This window comes from Eptesicus fuscus, chromosome 13 (assembly GCF_027574615.1).
Source record: "Eptesicus fuscus isolate TK198812 chromosome 13, DD_ASM_mEF_20220401, whole genome shotgun sequence".
Classification (NCBI taxonomy): Eukaryota; Metazoa; Chordata; class Mammalia; order Chiroptera; family Vespertilionidae; genus Eptesicus; species Eptesicus fuscus.
In genome coordinates, this window is record NC_072485.1 from 52,965,195 (window position 1) to 52,985,629 (window position 20,435).

The window sequence follows — 20,435 nt, forward strand, 5'->3', positions numbered from 1 at the left end:
ATAAATGAATATGTAAAGTGTACAGTCATAGCTTTTAGAAAACCACTCTAGTCCTTCTGTGATTGCCTATAACAGAAAACAGCAGTAACTATGATTTACTATTCCTAAAAAAATTAGTATTCTATAGGAAGGGCAATATATGGAATAAGCAATCAAAGTATTTAGATACAGTTTAAGGCCCTTGCTCTAAAAGTGAATAAACTAGGAGAGAGAATCGGCATTTAAGATAGTAACTTGTGACTCAGACCATTAATTCTTCGGGAATGCTATTGGATCCATTCTGACCCTTTGGTGATAACAGCACTGCTTAAGTTACTTTAAGAATAACCTACACTATTTGATCTTCAAAAGATCTATCATGCACTGAAAAAAACCATGACTTTTGTGTTCCTGTGCTCTCATCTAAAGATTTATGTTTGCAATCAAAACTCAAAACGAAACCAGGCTCTCCGTGGCACACAGTAGCAATATTATAATAAATTCACATTTTAATGCAGTATTTATGTCAAGCACAACTGTAATATGCTTGTACTATTTAATGCAACATAGTTCCAAATTTTACTTCTCTCAGTAACAACACTAATGAAATAATAGGGAGCAATACTTAAAATCTTTAATAGTAAAGCATGTCAGTAACATTAGGCTCTGCAACCAACCTCTCAGACATAATAGTTGAATAAATACATAAGTAATTGTGTTTCGACAGTGGCTTTGAAAAACATTGGGAATCACTTGTAGAATTTTCCATTTAAAAGCATTGGTTCAATCACTTTTTGTTCCAATCAGGAACTGCCATTTTTCTAAGCTGTAGGAGAGTATACCTACAGCAAGCACATCTACCTTAATCACTAAATGTAAATATTGAAATAATTCATCATAAATGACCAAGGAAGGAAAACACTATTTTCCTTATTTGGTTCATATCACATAATTATTTTTTTCTTGGCTCTCTTATCATCTGTGTGTTTGACAAACACTAGCACAAACAGTGTGTGCTAACTCAAACAACCAACATCACTGCTTCTCTGGCACACTGCCCAGGGAGGCGCCTTCACACCAAGGAGGAGATGCCAGCCACAGCATTGAGGGGCATGTGTGCAAAACAGGGAGGCTGGCGACGATTCTCTTCTAGAAACCCCAGAAGGCTAGACCCATTTATGGAGACAGAGGATAAATCCTAATGCTCTAAGCATAATTTATATGCCACCCTTGTATTTTGAAATGTTTCATAACCATAACTATCCTGGCATTCTCACTCCTTTGGTACAATTCAAACAAACAAATGGGTCATGCAACCCTCCCAGCCTATCACTACTTCTGTTTTACCTTGGATCCTTCTTCCATATTATTCCTCCCCCTTCTCTCCATTCATGTAGAGATCAAGATAAATCCCACTATGGAAACTGCATTGCCTACACCCGCTCCTGCTTTGCTATACAGCCTCACTTACACAGAAATGGGTAAACGTGGAACTGTTTTCATTGTTTGTGTGTTGTGAGAGGGAGGAACAGTCCAGACCTGCCTTCCCCTGGTCCCCACCTCAGAATTCTAAGACTCTGAGGAATTTGAAAACTGCTCTGTATTGTATTAAACAGAAGCTTTAGAGGCCAGGATTCAACCCCTGTGTCTACAGCTTTCTAAGTAACTCCAACATGCCACTTAATTTCTCTCAGTTTTATTTTGTTCATACATTAAATTAATTTTCCTCACTGGGTGGTTATAAGGATCAAATAAGATAACATAGCTGTTTTAGCACTTTGTTTCCTTTGAAAAAAAAAACACATCTTTTAAAAGTACTTACTGTATTATTTACAGGCAGAATATAGATAATATTTTAAAGATCAGTCTTTTAATTAAGAAAGTATAATAAATACTAGTATTAACTTTGAAAAACATTAGGAGGTTATGAAGACAACATCCCACCAGAGAACAAATACGCTCTACAAAATCCCTATTTAAAATTTTCCACAGCTAAATCTCCACTGATGTTATATTAAGAATCCCTTAATCTATTCATTTAACAAAGATTTATTGAACACCTATATTTGAGGCACTCTCTCTTGATGCAGTCCAACTCTATCAATGTCAGATAGCCATTAATTGTTTTAAGTTCTTTTGTATATTAAGAACAATTTCCCTATTGTTTGAACCCCCTAAAACAACACAAAACAAACATTTAATTAATTCATTTATTTATTGTCCTCTTTTTTCAAAAGCACTTCAATATCTAACAGGTATTAGGCCAAACTTCCCTATTTTTATTATATCTACAGAACTCTTCACCATTCTAGACAAGACAATAGATCACTTAAAACTATGGCACCCTCCAAGAAGAAGAAAAAAAGGGGGGACATTTGTAATACTTTCAACAAGAAATATATGTTAAAAATAGATGGTACCCCAATTAGACCAAGGCATAGGTCTAACCATTTTATGCTATATTTCATTTAAATTCTTAATAAAGTTATTTAGCAATACTTGTAATAAAGTTAATGTGATTTGAACATTGCTTTGAGATTACTGCTATTAAATTTGTGCCATTTGCAGCTCTCTGGACTCAATTAATGCTGCTACTGGAGAGACTAGCTATGAAAACATGATGGGAGTGAGTGACAGGATTTTCTCTTCAATATTAGACAAGACTCAGATACAGACCCACTGAAAATCTATCATCCCGTATTTCTCAAACTCTAGCACTATTCCAACTCCCTCATATTGAGGGGTTTCCAAAATATTGCTTTACTTCATTTAGATAATAAGACTTTTACTTGGGCCCTAGCCGGTTTGGCTCAGTGGATAGAGTGTCAGCCTGCAGACCAAAGGGTCCCAGGTTGGACTCCAGTCAAGGGCGTGTGTCTTGGTTGCAGGTTCTCCTCTGCCAGGGCCGGGCCCTGTTCGGGCGGGACGCGGGGGGAGGGGAGAGTGCAGGAGGCAACCAATCAATGTGCTTCTCTCACAGTCACATTTCTCTCTCTTTCCCTCTTTTTAAAACAAAACAAAAAAATAAAACAACACAAAAACTTTTATTTGAAAGCATTGCTTTCTTAAGTAAAATCTAAAAAGGAAATTACTAATGTATTGTCTTTTAATATGTGGCAATAATAAGCACATTGCATTAAAGATCCATTTTTCAATACTGCTCTTATCCATTCTACTGTCTACACTTTAATTCTCCCTCTAGCACCTAATCCATCCCATAGAATTTTCTAGTGGTAGAGGTAAAGGCTATATTTTTGCCCTTCCCCAGCTTCATTACACTCTTGGATTAAAACGAAGATGTAAAGTTAAGAATGACACATAAACATGATATCGGTTATAAAATAATATAAATATTGACTACTTAAAAAATAATGACTATGAAAATTTCAAATAAAGCTATTTCTGCAGACATACTTATGGCCAAAAGTGCCTTTGCTATTAAATTTAAAATGATTAAAATAAAGAATTCAATTCAGGACATTAAATGGTATCAGAAAATAAACAAAAGAGGAAATACAAGGAAAATAAGAAAGGGAGAAATAATAAATGAAAAAGCAAGAGTAAGTAGTTGGCATACTAAAAAGCTGAAGAATTTAAAAATAAATCTAAAAAGTGGATCCTTACCAGAGAGTGGGACGAGAGAGATAAAAAGAAAAACCACTGGCAAGTAAAACTGAGAGACAATACACACACACACACACACACACACACACACACACACACACAAATATGCAAAGCTGAAAATGGGTTATATAACAACAAATAAATAGAAAATGCAAAAAATAAGTGATACTGTAATTTTAAACAATACTAATATATTTGAAAATCTCAATGAAATATACAATTTTCCAGGAATTATTTTCCTGACAAAACTGACTTTAAAAGAAGTAAAAAATGCAAAAATAAATAATTTCTAAAGAATACTCTAGGCCCAGATGTTTTATGATATATTGTTTCAGAATTTCAAGGAATAAGTCATTTTCATGTTATCTATTCAACGTTTTACATAGTCAAGAAAAAGAGGAAAAGCTTTCTAATTTAACTTGAATACTGGTACTATAAATAAGTACAGATAAAGAAAAACAAAGATAGTACAGATAAAGAAAAACTAATCTCATTTATGATTACAAATGGAAAATAACAACTATAATAGAAGCAAATAAAATTATGCAGTCCATTAAAACAAGACTACACCATGACTAATCAGGGTTTATTTCATCAATAAATTTGAAAAACAAAAAACAATAAGATGAACCATAAAATAAAATGCAATTTCTCATAGAAACTCTTAATAAACTATGACTAGAATTTTTAATCATAAAGATTATCTTAAATCAATGGTCAATATAATACTTAATGGTGAAATATTAAATATTCCATCATTTAAAAACTACACAAAATGCCTGTTATCACCTGCTTTACTTAGTATTATCCTGACATTCTAGGCAGTGTAATAAGAGAATGGGTGAAAAAAAAAAGGGAACATATAAGATAAAACATGTCAGCTGAAATATTAGTAGAGCTAATAAGTTTTATAAAAAAAGAAAATTATAAAGTGAACCAACAAAATTCACTAAAATCCCTAAATATAATAACAAAAAGAAAATAGAATGAAGACTATCTCACTCAGAAACACAAGCAAAAAAATATAACTTTTATAAAGAAAATATCAGCAGAAATGTACAGAATCTGTATTTTTTTTTAAATTGTTGAGGGGCATAAAAGAGTTAAGTATATTATTCTGAACGGAAAGATTCAATACCATAAAGGTGTCGGCTTACCTCATAGTTTTATTTAAATACAATCTTTTAAGATATCACTTTGGAATTTCAATTAACAATTTATAATTATACATCTAAAATAAATTTTAGAGAAGTATGCAAACACCTTAAAGAACAATTCTGAATGTGATCTTGTAATACTGCCCACACTTTAAGATACTGTAACGCTGCAGTGATTAATACAGCAGAATACTAACAAAAGTTTAAAATAGAAAGATCAATGGGAATAGAACAAAAAAACTGAGAAATGGTTTCAAATATGCAATCAGTATGCAGTAAAAGATGTTATTTCAAGTCAGAAGTGATGAGTTATTTAAATAAATGATACAGAAATATCTGGTTAACTGCCTGAGAAAGAAGATTAAGTTGTACCTCTCTATGAAATTATATATCAAAATACATTCCAGAAGAATTAAAGAGTTAAATGTATAGTAATACAAAAAACTGAAAGAAAATATACAAAATATTTTATCTAATCTCAAAGTGGGTGAAGCCATTCTAAACAAATCCCCAACAATAACAAAAACTTTTAAAAAGGGAGGGAAAATTTTGACAACAAACCATAAAGTAAATAACAAAATATGTTTATTACAGATAAAGACTAACACCATTGAAATATACAGGGTGGGGCAAAAGTAAGTTTACAGTTGTGAGCACACAAAACTGTTTATTCTTGTATTGTTGTGTATCAATTATTGTATTGTTTTCTACATAAACTACTGTAAATCTAATTTTGCCCCACCCTGTACATTAAGAGTTACAAAACCACAACAACTAGACAAATCTTTTAAAGGAAAATGGGCACACAACATAAATAGGCAATTCACAAATGAAGAGATATTTAATATAAATAAATGTATGTAAAACTCTTCAGTCTCAATGATAAAGCAATTCAAAATAATTTAGCAATAATATGTTCTTTTCTTCTATCAGACTGGCAAGAACTTTTTAGTTAATGAAACTGTTATTGAGGGTAAGGGAAAAGTACTTGCAGATACTGCTAGTGAGAGCACAGAATACTATACCCTTTCTGAAGGGCAGTGTAGCAATCAATACGTAGCAAAGCCTTTAAAGAAAGAACAACCCTTTGGCCAAGAATTTCACTGTTTAGTAATATATTCATTCCCAGAAAAGAGCCTAGTTAGTACTGAAAAATATTTAAAAAGTTATCCAAGTTCGCCCTAACCGGTTTGGCTCAGTGGATGGAGCAGATAGAGCGTTGGCCTGAGACTGAAGGGTCCCAGGTTTGATTCGGGTCAAGGGCATGTACCTTGGTTGTGGGCACATCCCCAGTAGGGGGTGTGCAGGAGGCAGCTGATTGATGTTTCTAACTCTCTATCCCTCTCCCTTCCTCTCTGTAAAAAAATCGATAAAATATATATATTTTTAAAAAGTTATCCAAGTTCAAGGTTTTCTTTATAATGACAAATGATAAAAACAACTGAAATATTGAATAAAAGACTCAGTTAAATTCTGAGAACCCCACTTTATGCAATTTTTCTTGCAAAAAAAAATGACCTAATCACAGGAAATTCACAATATATCTTTAGGTGGGAAAGACAGACTACCAAAAAAAATAGTAAAAAGATTATTCTGATTTTAAGAAAAAATTTAACATGAATATACGTAAATTAAAATAGAAAGGATATACAATATAATACAGGTAGAATTAAAAGACAATTTTAATTTCTTTTGGGTTTCTATACTTTTTCAATAAGTATGTATACATTTTATAATGAGAGAAAAATAGTGAGTTAGTAAAAATGCACAATGATTGAGATATATAAATACTGATAACCCACAATAGCATGTGTTCCTTGGAGATAATATTCAGATCACTTTGACACTGCAGAATAATTATAGCTAATTTAGGTGGATAATAACTGGCCTGAACTCACCTAGACTAAAACTGTACATTGAGTTGTAGCAGTGATTGGATCACTCTATGAACACTACTTTAATTTTTTCATTTTTATTATAGTATTGTTATATTTTCTGTATAATTTTATGGTGACAAAATATGAGGATGTAAGAAGAGACCATTAAGGAGACTAAATCAAAATGAAAAATTTAATAAGAATCTTGTCTTCTATGCCCATAAAACTGAGAGTAGCACACAAATGACAGTTCACTTACCTCATATAGAATCCAGAAAGAAAAATGTTCAAGAATTTGAAAAGCCTACTTTTTCAAACGTGTTTCACTTTCGAGATTTATGTATTTGGAACATCTGAGACTAGTATAATTTTTATATTTTAAATTCATAATTAGAATTAAAAATATAGTAAAATAGGAAGTGGGAGCAGGGGAGAGAAGATAACCTGATGCTTATAAACACGATGCTTAATCATAACATAATAAAATGCTAGCTTCCACATTACTGAGAGAAAGCAAGACCCCCATCACTCATGCTGGCTAAAGCTTGACTTTGCATAAACCATTTCCGTTCTCACTGTTATAAAACCAATGACTTTGGGAAGGGAAGAAAACACAGAATGGCGTGCAAAGTAGCACACACCATGTTATTGCAGCTGGATAAAGAATATGTCACTAATGACTCTCTTTCTAGCCCACAGTTTTAAGGTGAGGGTTTGTTTCCAAAATAGCAAGTGGCCTTCATAAGTAAAAAACAGAAGCAGTGAAATTCAAAATACTATTAAATTTCTAGTTGGTTTTGATACTGCATTAGATAATGGAATGAGTTATTAATTATTCATTGGGAGATGACTTCCTTTTCTCTTCATTTGAGAAGAACATAAGATGTCAGAACCCTAGGCAATTTTCTATACTAAATTCAAAATAAAATTTTCATCAGATAGCTATTGCCAAATATTCATCTTAAATGAGGTAGTTATTACCCACGACCAATAGGAAGATTCACCTGAAGCTGTTGGATAAATTCAGAAACCTAATCTAATAAACTTCCCAAATTGTTAGTGCAAGTGACAGTGATGACGGTCTGTAAGGAACAACTTACAGAATTAATTAATGACTTAGGATTCTATTCATGATAGCAAAAATTAATAATACAGTACTTCATTTTCTTAAAGAAATCAACAAGAGAGTTAGGTTAGTTCTGTGATGCATTGATTGGGGTTGTCCACTTCTTAACATGTAATAACATCAATCGCATAACTTTAAAAATTAAGATATCCATCATCATCAGGCTAAGAGGTTATGAAATTTTAAGTCCTGTGAAATCTGTTTTAAGATTAATCAACCTATCAACATATGGGCATGTTAATAATAACAATGACTAAAACTTACTCTCGTGAGTCTTTTCTTTTTTTTTAAATATGTTTTGTTGATTTTTTACAGAGAAGAAGGGAGAGGGATAGAGAGTTAGAAACAACAATGAGAGAGAGACATCGATCAGCTGCCTCCTGCACACGCCCCACTGGGTATGTGCCCGCAACCAAGGTACATGCCCTTGACTGGAATCGAACCTGGGACCCTTGAGTCTGCAGGCCGATGCTCTATCTACTGAGCCAAACCGGTTAGGGCTCATGAGTCTTAAGTGCCAGGTGCAATGCTAAAAGCTTTACATGTATTAATTCTCTTAAGGAGCCTATGAGGTAGGTACTGTTATTATCCCCATTTTAGATCCCAGGAATTCAAAACGGAGAAGACAGTGGCTTGCCCAAAGTCAATTATCTAGTAAATGGCAGGGCCAGGATTTGAACCGGTAAACAGACCTCAGAACCCACCCATAAACCATTACGTATAGCACATTCTATAAACTCTTTTTTTTATATAGGTGCTACAGTTGACCCTATAAAAAAATTTTCAAATTATTGATTTGAATTCATAAATAAAGCTATTATATTAGGACTTAAGAGGAAAGACTAAAACTGTATTTAATTTAATTTGTTCATCATCTTTAATATAACATTTTTTATGTTAATACTTTTTAGTTAAGTAAATTAAAAACAATTTATCCTATCATATATACGTTATAGAATAATAAAAAGAGAGGCCAAAAATTTCATCCTGTAAACATTAAAAAGAATAAAAGTTCAAGGACATACTATACATTTACCTCTCATACATCAACAAATATTAGAAGTAAGAAATTAATGTTAGGATACAGAAGATCAGCAAACGTATTGTTATACAAAATAACATCTCCACATTGATTTATTTGATATTTTATATATTGTACCTTTAATTTCTCCAAGAAGTTCACTGGTATTTAGTCTTTCCATTTTTTCCTTCCAATCTTTTGATAGTAGTTTTTCCATGCAGGAGGAATCTGTTAAAATAAAAAAAGTAAGGATTCAAAATATTACATATATTTTTTATTTTATAAGTATTAAAAGATTATAAATCCAGAAAGCTAGTTTATGAAGAACTCTATCACTTAAAAATGATCAAAGCTATTTTTTGTTGTTGTTTTAACCTTAGGATATAAACAATTATATTACTGTATTATAAAATAACACAACTAATTTTTTACCAGATTATTTAAACTATTCCCAAGAAAAAATATAATGCTCAATAAACTTGTATTGGTATTATAATTATAATTCTATCAATATTCAGTCAGCATTTAGCATTTCTTAGACTGATAGGACAGAAAAGGGGGCTCTTTCCTACAGGTTCAAGTCTAGAGAATATTCCTTTTAATCCAGGTGATTATGTTTTCATTCCAAGCAAAACCCATGTGCTATTCACGGAAGAATGACACTTTATCAAGGGAGTAAAGATCAATCAACCTGAAACCACATGTTCTTAAAAAAAAAATACAGCAAATTTCATAAAATACCCATTTATAGCAAAATGTGAAGAAAATAAAGTCAAGATCATGAAAACTACTACTGCAGTTCTCTTGTATAAAAAGAGATGTATATTCTCTTCAAGAAAGGATTTCTTTAAACATGTTGCCCTGCTGCATTTCTAAGTAGCACACGAGATTACAGGGAGTGATTACACTTGTTTCTATAAAGATTCATAAAGGTTACAGAAACTTAAACCAGAATACTCTAATAATTAGCACATTTTCCTCAATGTGTTCTTTTATCTCTATATTCAGATGGATCTGCAACTGAAGCTACTGCTTACAACTATTTACATGTATCTTTTGAGCCTCAGATCTTAACAAATAGGACATATTTCCAAAAGAGAATGCAGACTTAAATACTAAACCCTTAGTGTGAAGCATACTCCCATTAAACTTTAACATTCCAAGTGTCAAATTCTGATAACTTCTTTTTAAATTATATTTAAATTGTTACTCTGTATCCAAATGCTTCTCCTCTCCCTATCAGTACCTTTCTCTTTAGCATTTTTTCCTTTTTTTTTTTTTTTTTTTTCCTTCCAACTTCTAAATCCTCCTTGAATTTTTCAGAATGACAGTAAGGTCAAGATGGATCTAAAGGGTTTTAGAAACTAGATAAGCTTTAGAAAAAGACAGCGAGCCCGGGGTTAGAGATGAGAAGACGACTGCACGATTAGAAAGTATTGGCGAAAACAATTAACATTTGTCCATGACATGATCAATCAATCAAGGAATGGATGGAATCCAGATCAGTGCATCCTGAGATGGCTGATGAAGAACAACCGTACTAGCTCGCTATCACAGACGCTGAAGTTCTTTCTAAATAGGAGCCAGCTTGATTCTATTACGAGAAAGCTCCCTGCCCCTTCCTTTACTTCTTCCCCTCTTTACTTTCCTCCTTTTTTCTTTCCATTCTTTCCTATTAAAGTTTTCTTAGGCTTCAACGAGTGACCTACCACTGTGATTAAAAACTGGATTCTGAGTGACCTTCCAATAGGGCCTACATGCATACCCATATGTGCAGTCTGTATTTAATTTCCAAAATGGTCTCTTGCTACATTTATTTTAAATTCAGAAACAAGATGTGCACTTTGGTCTATACATTTTTTGTATTTTTGCTGAAGTCATAAAAAAGATAACACTGAGTCTTGAAAATTATGAAGCCAATCTTCAAAGCCATGCCTATCAGAGATTACATTTTGCAAATAGGGTTTAAAATCTGAGCTATATTGATATAACATCAGAACATGGATAAGAATAGTCAACACAACATCTTCAACTTTCTATCCTACCCAGTTTTGTTACCTATTTTTATTGCCCTTTCATACATGTTATAACATCACACTAAACTGCTGATCACTGATACAAATGCTAAAACATAACTTGTTTGGTTAAAATTTGAGTTGAGAGCATATATTGTAATCGTAAAAGACAAAAGCCCACTTTTCTCGTAATGATCACAAACTCACAGCAAGTTCATAAACTAGGATTAGAAACACAATAAATGTAAAACATAAAAATATGTCTCTCGTTTCTATAAATAGACCTGAAATCTTTTCTGAGCTCCAGGAAAAGAATGCTTCAACTCCATGGGAGAAAAATAGAACTATATGGACAACAGGAACACGCACTTCCAACATAAATCAAACCATAGGGACACAGCTTTCCATAAAAGCTACTCATTAATAAAATGGTTAATAACTTCAAAGCATTTCGCATTCCTATTGGAAAATTAATCCTCACTATAATGCTGAATTAATCTAGCTATATGCGTTCCTATTTCAGTAGAAGAAGCTGAGGGGGACACAAAGCAGCCTTTGCATATCTCTATTATAGCTCATGCAAATATGTGATAACAACCACTGATGGCCTTTATCTGTAGGACAAGACATACAACTCACTACATACAACCTTATCGGCATTCAATCTCAATGCACAGAGATTCTAGAGAGATTCGAAACACTGAAGAATCTCTTGACAAACTCCCAGCTTCTCACCTAATTGTCTGACTGCCAAGCTTCTAAGGGCATACCACAGTTAGTGCTAAGCTCACTCCATACTGTAATGCAGTGGTTCTCAACCTTTCTAATGCCGCGACCCTTTAATACAGTTCCTCATGGTGTGGTGACCCCCAACCATAAAATTATTTTCGTTGCTACTTCATAACTGTAATTTTGCTACAGTGTAATGGAAAGCCAAAGAGGAGAGGATAAAAGGGCCAAATAATCCAGGTTGCTAACAAATACTACCTAAGCAGAGGACTGTCACCACTGAGAGGTTTTGTGACTTGAAATGAGGAAATGTGTAATAAACATATACATAAAAATTTATATTTTAATTTTTATATATTGTATATTTTAAAAATTTAAGATTCCCCACTCAAAACAATATCCAGGTAAGGGTGGAAATTAAAAGTGAGTATTCACCTCCTTGTATTACTTGCTTCACTACATGAATAGGACACCAGCTTTACGGAGGCAATTGGTCAGATCAGACTTTGCCCCAAGTACAGATGCAAAATCCTAAGAGGTCAAATACGTAAAGAACTCCAGTTTGCATCGTAAGGAAAGAGTAGGAAGGAGCATTCAGAGTGGCTGTAGCTCACCAGTCAGGCAGGATTCTAAATGGCAGAAAGGTACTGAACATCACCCGGATATTATTGGATTATTTATTCAGATAAATGTGCTTTACAAGATTGAATTGAAAGCAGCTAAAAAAAAAAAAATGTATGGTGGTGCCATAGTCCTCAAATCAATAAGACAATATACAGCTTATTTCATGATCTGACTTTGACTATTCAAATTTTAGTATTTTGACTGAGTTGTCTTCAACTAAGACACAGGAGAGGAGCTACATACCTTTTGGAAATTGAGATAAAGAACTATAACCATATGGTATTTTAAAAAGTCACCATAATATGTACATATTAAAAATGAATGTAAGCTGCATACCTCAGTATAAAAGTGGAACATATCAAATTTAATTCCTATTACTTTGAAAGAATTAGCCTCTAAAGCCAATACATAGTCAATAAAGTACAGAATTTTATTATTTTTATCTCATTTTTATAAATAATGTATTTAAAAAGGACTATGGAAAATCAAGCTGGACCTGAGTTTTCCCTTATATTTAAATCAAAGATGTAAAAGGTTTTGATACATTATAAATTAATTTTCAGTTGCATAGTTTGTTTTTTATTTTTCTTTGCAAATTTAAGTTTTTAAAGAAACTTTTCCTATTGAACAAGGAAAGGCAATTCAGGACTAATTTTTAATAAATATCTTGCACAATGACTGCAAAGCAATGTTTCTGCTTCCTAAGCAACTAGGTTTCTGTCCATCTGAGTCAGGAGTGCTTTTCACGCTAATAATTGATTTTACAGTACAAGAGAAATTCAAAGTGAGAGTGTGTGGGATATTTATTTTCTAATCTGTGTAGCAGTATTTTAAAAACAATTTAAAATGATTTCTAGTAAACAAAGTCGAGGCCATATTGACACTGATTCTGCACAAAATAAAGATATTTCAAGTGGGTCAAAGAGAATACATTTTTTAAAAATCATCACTAAAACTAAAGCATGGGGGAATCGGAAAAAAATAAATGAAAAAAAATCATTGTACTTTAAAACAATTGACCTGTAAGTAACCACTTATTCCTTTTACCTCAAAGTCATAATGTTTAAATTTAGAAATGCTAAGCCATTAGAAACATGATATAGAAAATATCTTTAAAGTATTTTAGTGAGAAAAAATAATGGCTGCTGCTCCTCTGTGCAGATTTCCTACCGCTTTATTAACTCTTTTAAGAAAATATTGAAACAATTCACTTATTTTTACCATAGGAATTATACATTTCAAATGCAATCACTTTTCTCTGTATCCAAGAACAATAACTTGTCAAAAGTACCCTTGACCTTGGTTTACAAGTAATCTGACAATATATATTTATACCCTTGCTGATCATCCCATCCCACATTCTTCATTAGGAAACAGAGATGCACAAGCCAGTTACTGTACATATTTCCACAGTGATAAGTGCTTCAGAATACAGTGGGATAAAATTGGAGCTTGGAGAGCCTGAAGAGCACTCTTAAATTTTAATTAAAACCCTCTAAGCTCACTAAAAATAATTAGACACTAAAATGTGCCAGTTTTATTTTGAAGTCACGATAACGTAGAAAGCACACTCCCTCGACAACTGCTGGTGCTCTCCTCTCTTTCTCCCCCTCTGCAGTGAAACAACTGATTTTCCAAATACGAACAAGGGGGTATAAATAGAGGCTGTTTTCAGGCCTGCCCTTCACGCTGGGAAGCTGACAGAAAAGACAGCAGAGTGGGTTTTTCAGACTGCACCAAATGAAACGAGAATAGCTTGCCTAACCAAGAGTTCGAATCACTGACGAGCCCTAGCTAAAACGCAGTCTGCAAGGAACAACACAAGTTGTATCACTGATCTTTTCTGATCCAAAAGTCAAACCTTTAACCTCTTAAATGTTTTTGCTATCTTAAAATATCTCATACAATGCTATATCCCACCCTATTTTTAGCCAAGCTGCAAGAGAAAGCATGCCTTTCCCATACAGCAGGGAATGATATAAACATCAACACAGATGCTCTGCCAGGAAGAGCTGGACTTCTCAAGCACTTGATCATTAAGGAATGCACCAACTGTTTTGGATAATCTCGTGCCAGCTCCCCTTTTGCTCCACACTCCCCTCTGGGAGTGGCCAATCTTGTCCTGGTCCTAATTTTTCATTTTACTCCTCCGTAGCCCCCTCCCTCAGTCCCCGAAAAGATGAGAAATGGCATTTATGCCTAGCAATGAAAAAAGCAGGCTCACTTCCCCAAACAGACCAAAACTTTAAAACAATTAACCCTCCCCTCTTCTTTCAGATAAATTACTAAGTATAAAATGCAATCTGTTTCCTTTGTTTATTCAATATGAACAATTTGTAAATGACTCAAGGATAAAATTCAGAAAATGTTGTGCTAAATTAGAACCATTATAAACATGCTAATGACTCAATGCTTGAGTAAAACATGCATGATCGGTGTGAAGAAATAGATTTAGTTCTTGTGAAATTCTGTTGTGCTGCCTTAAAATGATTTGGCCATTAAATCAGATATATTCCTTCCAGGAAAAATGTAATTCCACAAGCACTTTACTAGATAGTATGGAGAGAGGGGGGGGGGGGTTTGGAGGGAGCTATTGAAGTGTCATTAGAACTATTAGATACAAGATTTTGGCATTTTTATAAGGGAGAAAAAGCCCCACATTTGAAATCTGCCAGAAATACACATGCAACATCATCACATTAGGTGCAATATCTCTTTGCACTGTTTTTATCTACCAAAGTCTTTGATCATTTTTTATAGGGACTTCTTAAAACTGAGAGTTAACAAACACTCATGGAATTCACATTGTTATATAGATACAGATAAAAGATATATCTCTTTCATCTGCTTTCCCGGGCTACTTAGCACCTAGAACAATATCCGAGGGATTATTCAAAACCAAATTCATCTCCCATATCCATCAGAGTACAAATGCTAATTGGTAGCAGCTGCCCAATGCCAGTATAGAATTACTAGAGGCCCGGTGCACAAAATTCGTGCACGGGGCTGTGTGTCCCTCAGCCCAGCCTGCACCCTCTACAATCAGGGACCCCTGGAAGGATGTCCGACTGCCCGTTTAGGCCTGATCCTACTGGGATCGGGCCTAAATAGGCAGTCGGACATCCCTCTCACAATCCAGGACTTGCCTGCCTGCCTTCCTGATTGCCCCTAACCGCTTCTGCCTGCCAGCCTGATCACCCCCTAACTACTCCCCTGCCAGCCTGATTGATACCCAACTGCTCCCCTGCCAGCCTGATTGCCCCTAACTGCCCTCCCCTGAAGGCCTGGTCCCCCCCAACTGCCTTTCCCTGCTGGCCTGGTCCCCCCAACTTCTCTCCCCTCCTCCCCTGCAGGCTTGATTGCCTCCAACTGCCCTCCCCTGCAGGCCTGGTCCCTCCCAACTGCCCTCCCCTGCTGGCCTGATCACCCACAACTGCCCTCCCTTGCTGGCCTGATCACCCACAATTGCCCTCCCTTGCAGGCCTGGTCCCTCCCAACTGCCCTCCCCTACTGGCCATCTTGTGGCAGCCATGTTGTGTCCACATGGGGGCAGCCATCTTTGACCACATAGGGGCAGCCATCTTGTGTGTTGGAGTGATGGTCAATTTGCATATTACTCTTTTATTAGATAGGATAGAGGCCTGGTGCACGGGTGGGGGCCAGCTGGTTTGCCTTGAAGGGTGTCCCGGATCAGGGTTGGGGTTCCCTTGGGGTGTGGGGTGGCCTGGGTGAGGGGCCTGTGGTGGTTTGCAGGCTGGCCACGCCCCCCAGTGACCCAAGCAGAGGCCCTGGTATCTGGGATTTATTTATCTTCTATAATTGAAACTTTGTAGCCTTGAGTGGCGGCCAGGGTCGGCCAGGGCAGGTGGGAAGCTTGGCTTCCTCCATTGCCGGGGGAAACCCAAGCCTCCTGCTCTCTCCAGCTCCATGGCTGCTGCCATTTTTGTTGGGATTTATTTATCTTCTATAATTGAAATTTTGTAGCCTTGAGTGGAGGCCAGGGCTGGCCAGGATGGGCGGGAAGCTTGGCTTCCTCCATCATTGGGGGCAACCCAAGCATCCTGCTTGCTCCAGCTCCATGGCTGCCGCCATATTTGTTGGGTTAATTTGCATACTCGCTCCTGATTGGCTGGTGGGTGTGGCTTGTTGGTGTAGTGGAGATACGGTCAATTTGCATGTTTCTCTTTTATTAGATAGGATAGCAGGTAATTCAGAGGCTCATGGCCTACTGCTGTAGCTGAGAGACTTAGCTGATTGCTAAGACCAATGCCCCCATTTCAGAAATGAGGAAACAGTCAAAAATGTCAATTGCTTTGCTCAAGGTCAAACAGTTGGTGACAGAGCCCTGACTCTGGTTCATTGCTGGTTTTATTGAAATGACTGCTTAAATTATTATTTGAACATCAGTTTTATAAAGTCTCCACTTCAGATATGGAGGGAAGCACTCTAGTTCTTTGGAGAAGGGTGCTAAAAACTCAAGATATTTCAGTAAAAGTCAGTAGTGTTCAACAGCCTATTCTCCCATACACATTCCATTACACGGCTACTCCATATTCCTTCCCATAATGCTTTATCTCGTTTGCACTAAGGGCTTGCCTTTCCTGAATATCATCTGTTAAGGAACAGTTAAGATGCTACTTAAAAATATCGTTGAACCCAAAAAGTAATTCCTTCCAAATTAGATTTTATATTCATGTACAAGAAGTAAACGTGCATCCTGAAAACTTGGTTTTTCACTGTAGCTCACTGCCTACAACACGTTCAAATTCACCACAATTTCAATGGAGTAAAATGTCCCATTAGAAACTATAGCTATAGTCAGTCCGTATTGCTGAAATATTACTCATCATGACACCCTCTCGTGATCCTATGTTCTGCTGCTCCATTGCCAAAGGCCAAAGTATTTAAACAATTAACATATATAAAATACCGCTCTTTGAGTTCTACAAATACTTGAATTCATTTTTACTTTTTCAAATTCATGCTTAACTCCTTTAAAAAAACACATACAAACAACTGTTTTGGGCAGTGGAAAAAATAATTTATGTGTGGCCACTGTGTTCTATATTCCTTCTTTTATTGTTTTTTGTGGGTTTTTTTTCGGGGGTGGGGGTGGGGAATACTTCTGAGTGCTACTGTTGTTGTGATGCAAGTTGTCAATCACAGACACTGCTTCCTGCCTCCTACTGCTCCTCCCAGGAACACAAAGAGGAATTTGACCCAGGAACTATCTGGAAAGCCTCTCTAATGCTCAGGTTGGAACCAATAAGCATGTGGGCCTGAGATTGTCATGGCCATAGTCCCTGGCACATAAGGTAAGACTGTCGGCAACAAGAGTGAATGAAGCCAAAAATACAGAAAAAAAATAAAATAAATAAAAAGGTAGAGAGGATCAAAGATAAGATAGAGAAAAAAATCTTTACATTGTGTTAGCACACTTACATCCAAAAATAACTAAAACCAAATTCTGCTTCTGGGCTTCTTGGTAATGTAAGCCAATATATTCCTGTTTTTGTTTAAGCTAGTTTGAGTTGGGTTTCTGCCAGTTACAAGTTAAAAAAATAAACAATAGAAAATCATAACAAAAGCTGTCATACACAGACAAATGTGTTATGTTTCAAATTTAACACTGGAAACCACCAATGCATTGACTTGTACTCCTAGTTTAAAACATTTATTACTACCAGGTTAAAACATTGAAATAAATATCTTGCTTTATTGAAAATATGCAATGACTGTAAGTAAACTCTTATATGGCTGCTATTTATAATTATTTAGCTATCTGAATTAGGATTTTTTTAAAATATATTTTTATTGATTTCAGACAGGAAGGGAGAGGGAGAGAGATAGAAACATCAATGATGACAGAGAATCATTGATCGGCTGCCTCCTGCAAGCCCCCTACTGGGGACCGAGCCCGCAACCCAGGCATGTGCCCTTGGCAGGATCAAACCGGGACCCTTCAGTCCGCAAGCTGATGCTCTGTCAACGGAGCCAAATTGGCTAGGGCTGAATTAGGACTTTTTAAAATGAAACAACCTAAAGAAAATACATCAGAAATAAAGTGGAAACTGAGGCTCATTAAACACACACACTCACAACAAAAACTCCTAAGATCAACAAGCCTGGGTTTCAGTTTTGTGTTCATCAAAACAGTTTCATTGCTCTGGTTAAAGGACTTTATATTTAATGCTATAAAATGAAATTATAAAATAAGTTTTTACTGATAAAATAACCCTTCTTATCTGTTTTAATTATGTATTGACATACCATAAAGATCACTTTAAAGCAAGGTCTTAAGGGCCCTACATAATCTGGCCCTAGTGATTCATCTCCTATTATTCTTTTTTTTTTCCCTTTACATTGAATTTATTGGGATAACACTGGTTAACAAAATTCTACAGGTTTCAGGTGCACAATTCTACAATACATCATCTGTACACTGTATTGTGTGTTCACCACTCCAAGTCAAGTCTCCATCCTTTCTTCCCCCTATACCGTCCTCCACTCTCCCTCCTTCCTCCTCCCAGACAATCACCACTGTTGTCCCTGTCCATGAGTTTTTTTCTTTTTTTCTCTCAACCTCTCCACCCACACCCAGCCTCCCATAGCTGTTCATTCCGTTCAATTGAGAACACCAAACATATCTCACTCTTCTGTACATAGTTTGTTCTGTTTCACTTTCACACCTTCACTCATGACATCCTCCTGACCAGAGTATCTCCCCACCCTTCTTGATGCTTATTCTACAGTGCCTACATTAAATACCACCTCTTCAATAGAGATATGATACTACACAGCAACAAAATAAAACAAACTACTACCTGTAACAATTACATTGTATTGAATGAAAACAAAAAACCCAACACAAGAATGTAGCTTTATAATTTCGTTTATACGAAGTTCAAAAACATACAAAATGAATGAATCTATGGGGACAGGAAAGAATAGTGATTATCTTTTGGAGGTTATAATTGGGAGGGAGAATGAAGGAGCCTTCTGGGACACTGGAAATGTTCTTTATCTTGCTAAGGATGATGATTACCATGAGTGTGTACATATATAAAAGTTTATCAAGAGGTACACTTAAGAGTGTACATTTTACCACATGGATGGTCTATTTAAATAAAATATTTTAAAATACAGAATTATTACCCTATGCTCAGGCTACTTCTTACAAAATATATATTAGATACCATATAATATTAGTTAATTCTCTACTTGTAAAGGTAAAATGTAGAACAGACTACTTCAGTGATAAATACAACTTCCCGTAAATAAAAAGGAGGTCACCTGGCATTTGTGTATGGAAAAACCAGGTTCCCCAGAACAACAATAGAAATAAGATTATAAGATCCCAGAGTATCTGAAAAATTCATGTATCTTTGTCTCCACCCCTCCCCCCCAAAAAAAGGACAGACTTTTTAGTTTCTGCAGTTAGAAGATAACATCTTCCATGTGACTATGATGAAAAAAAACACAAGTTTTTACAGAAATAGGAATGAAGAAATCCAGGAAAGGCACAAACTTTCTCTAACCTTTGATTTAAAATTCTCCAAACATTTACCCTTAGAATAAAGTCTAAATTCCCTTAAATGACTTAAATGGTTCTGGAACCCACTAACCTCTCTAGGTGTTCTCACCACTGCCTATTCTTCTCTTTCTACTCCATACTGAAATCCTTTCTGTTCCCACAAAGAACAAGATGCTACCTGTCAAACTCTTTCCTGTGACATCTACATGTGCTCTTCACCCTGTATGAAACATTCCACTACTTCTTTTACTAACTCCTATTCATTCAATGACAACTTAAAAGCCATTTCTCCTCAAGAATGTCTTCAGTAGACTATTGAAATCCTATGCGACCCAAAGCATGGTTTTCAACATATGCTATTATAGTAACTTCATCATCAATCCTCTCTATCAGACTATAAGTTCTATGAAGCCAAGAAATATATCTATCCTGCTCACTAGCATATCCTTAGTGTCCAGCATAGCCATTGGACCATAGAAGGCACTAAATAAAAATATGTAAATCAATGAGAATGAATGAAGGATGAGAGGATACAAGGTACAGTAAATCTTACTAGGGTCCCAAAGACAAGTAAATAGTAGTATAAACACAATTTTACTACTATATCTATTTTCTGTAATTATTTACCATTTATGCTGCCATAGATTTCAGTTCTTTTTTTAATATATCAGCATGCCTTGACTACACTTAAGGCACCAAAGAAAATATTTTCAAGGGAATCACAGTTCCCTAATGTCTAATGTACTGGT

The 20,435-nt window shown here is 35.3% G+C and overlaps 1 protein-coding gene across 2 annotated transcripts in view; it reads right to left on the reverse strand.

Moving 5' to 3' along the window:
• SOX6 (SRY-box transcription factor 6) overlaps positions 1-20,435 on the reverse strand; it is a 557,752-nt gene that overhangs the window by 220,868 nt on the left and 316,449 nt on the right. For both annotated transcript variants that reach the window (XM_054724743.1, XM_028159941.2), the window contains one exon: positions 8,923-9,012. In XM_054724743.1, coding sequence (XP_054580718.1) covers positions 8,923-9,012 — 90 coding nt within the window. The remainder of the gene's footprint in view (positions 1-8,922; positions 9,013-20,435) is intronic.